Source organism: Penaeus monodon, chromosome 32, assembly GCF_015228065.2.
Source record: "Penaeus monodon isolate SGIC_2016 chromosome 32, NSTDA_Pmon_1, whole genome shotgun sequence".
In the NCBI taxonomy this organism is placed as follows: Eukaryota; Metazoa; Arthropoda; class Malacostraca; order Decapoda; family Penaeidae; genus Penaeus; species Penaeus monodon.
Window position 1 is genome coordinate 29,832,740 of NC_051417.1, and position 502 is coordinate 29,833,241.

The 502-nt window shown below is 39.2% G+C and overlaps 1 protein-coding gene across 1 annotated transcript in view; it reads left to right on the plus strand.

The window, feature by feature from the left end:
• The first annotated feature begins 294 nt into the window (after window positions 1-294).
• The window catches only part of LOC119593636 (altered inheritance of mitochondria protein 21-like), a 10,986-nt gene continuing 10,778 nt past the window's right edge, over window positions 295-502 (plus strand). Inside the window, exon 1 of the mRNA XM_037942588.1 lies at window positions 295-349. Within this exon, the coding sequence (XP_037798516.1) occupies window positions 295-349 (55 nt within the window). The remainder of the gene's footprint in view (window positions 350-502) is intronic.

Consider the following 502-nt stretch of genomic DNA (forward strand, 5'->3'; position numbering starts at 1 on the left):
GCATTCTCATCTCTTTATCTTAAAAAATGTAGATGTAATGTAGATGCATATGGTTGCCTTTCCATGATCATCACCATTAACATGTTTGGAATGAAATCTCAAGCTGTTCCGTTTCCATTTCAGAAGCGAATGCATGTGTTTCGTCCGGAGGCCCCTTGGCAGAGCGACAAAGGATAGGTCTTTTAACGTTAACTTTGAGCAACGGAAGGAAGGCTTTTTCCCGTAGCTGTTAAATGCCCATGATATTCTTATCTTCGGTTCTGTAACTCATGCTTATTAGACACTGTTCCCAGAATGGGTTATGATTTTTGGTCTGGTGAAAATGTGATTTATGTTAAGTTGAAAAAAGGTGAAACACATGCATTAAATTAGTCGCAAGCACCGCTTAAGTACAGGCAACAGATGCAATGAAGATAGGAAAGGAATAATTTAGAACGACATACAATTCATCCAGGAAATTCCATGTACATCATTCTATCACGTAGCCACTGAAGTGAGCGTC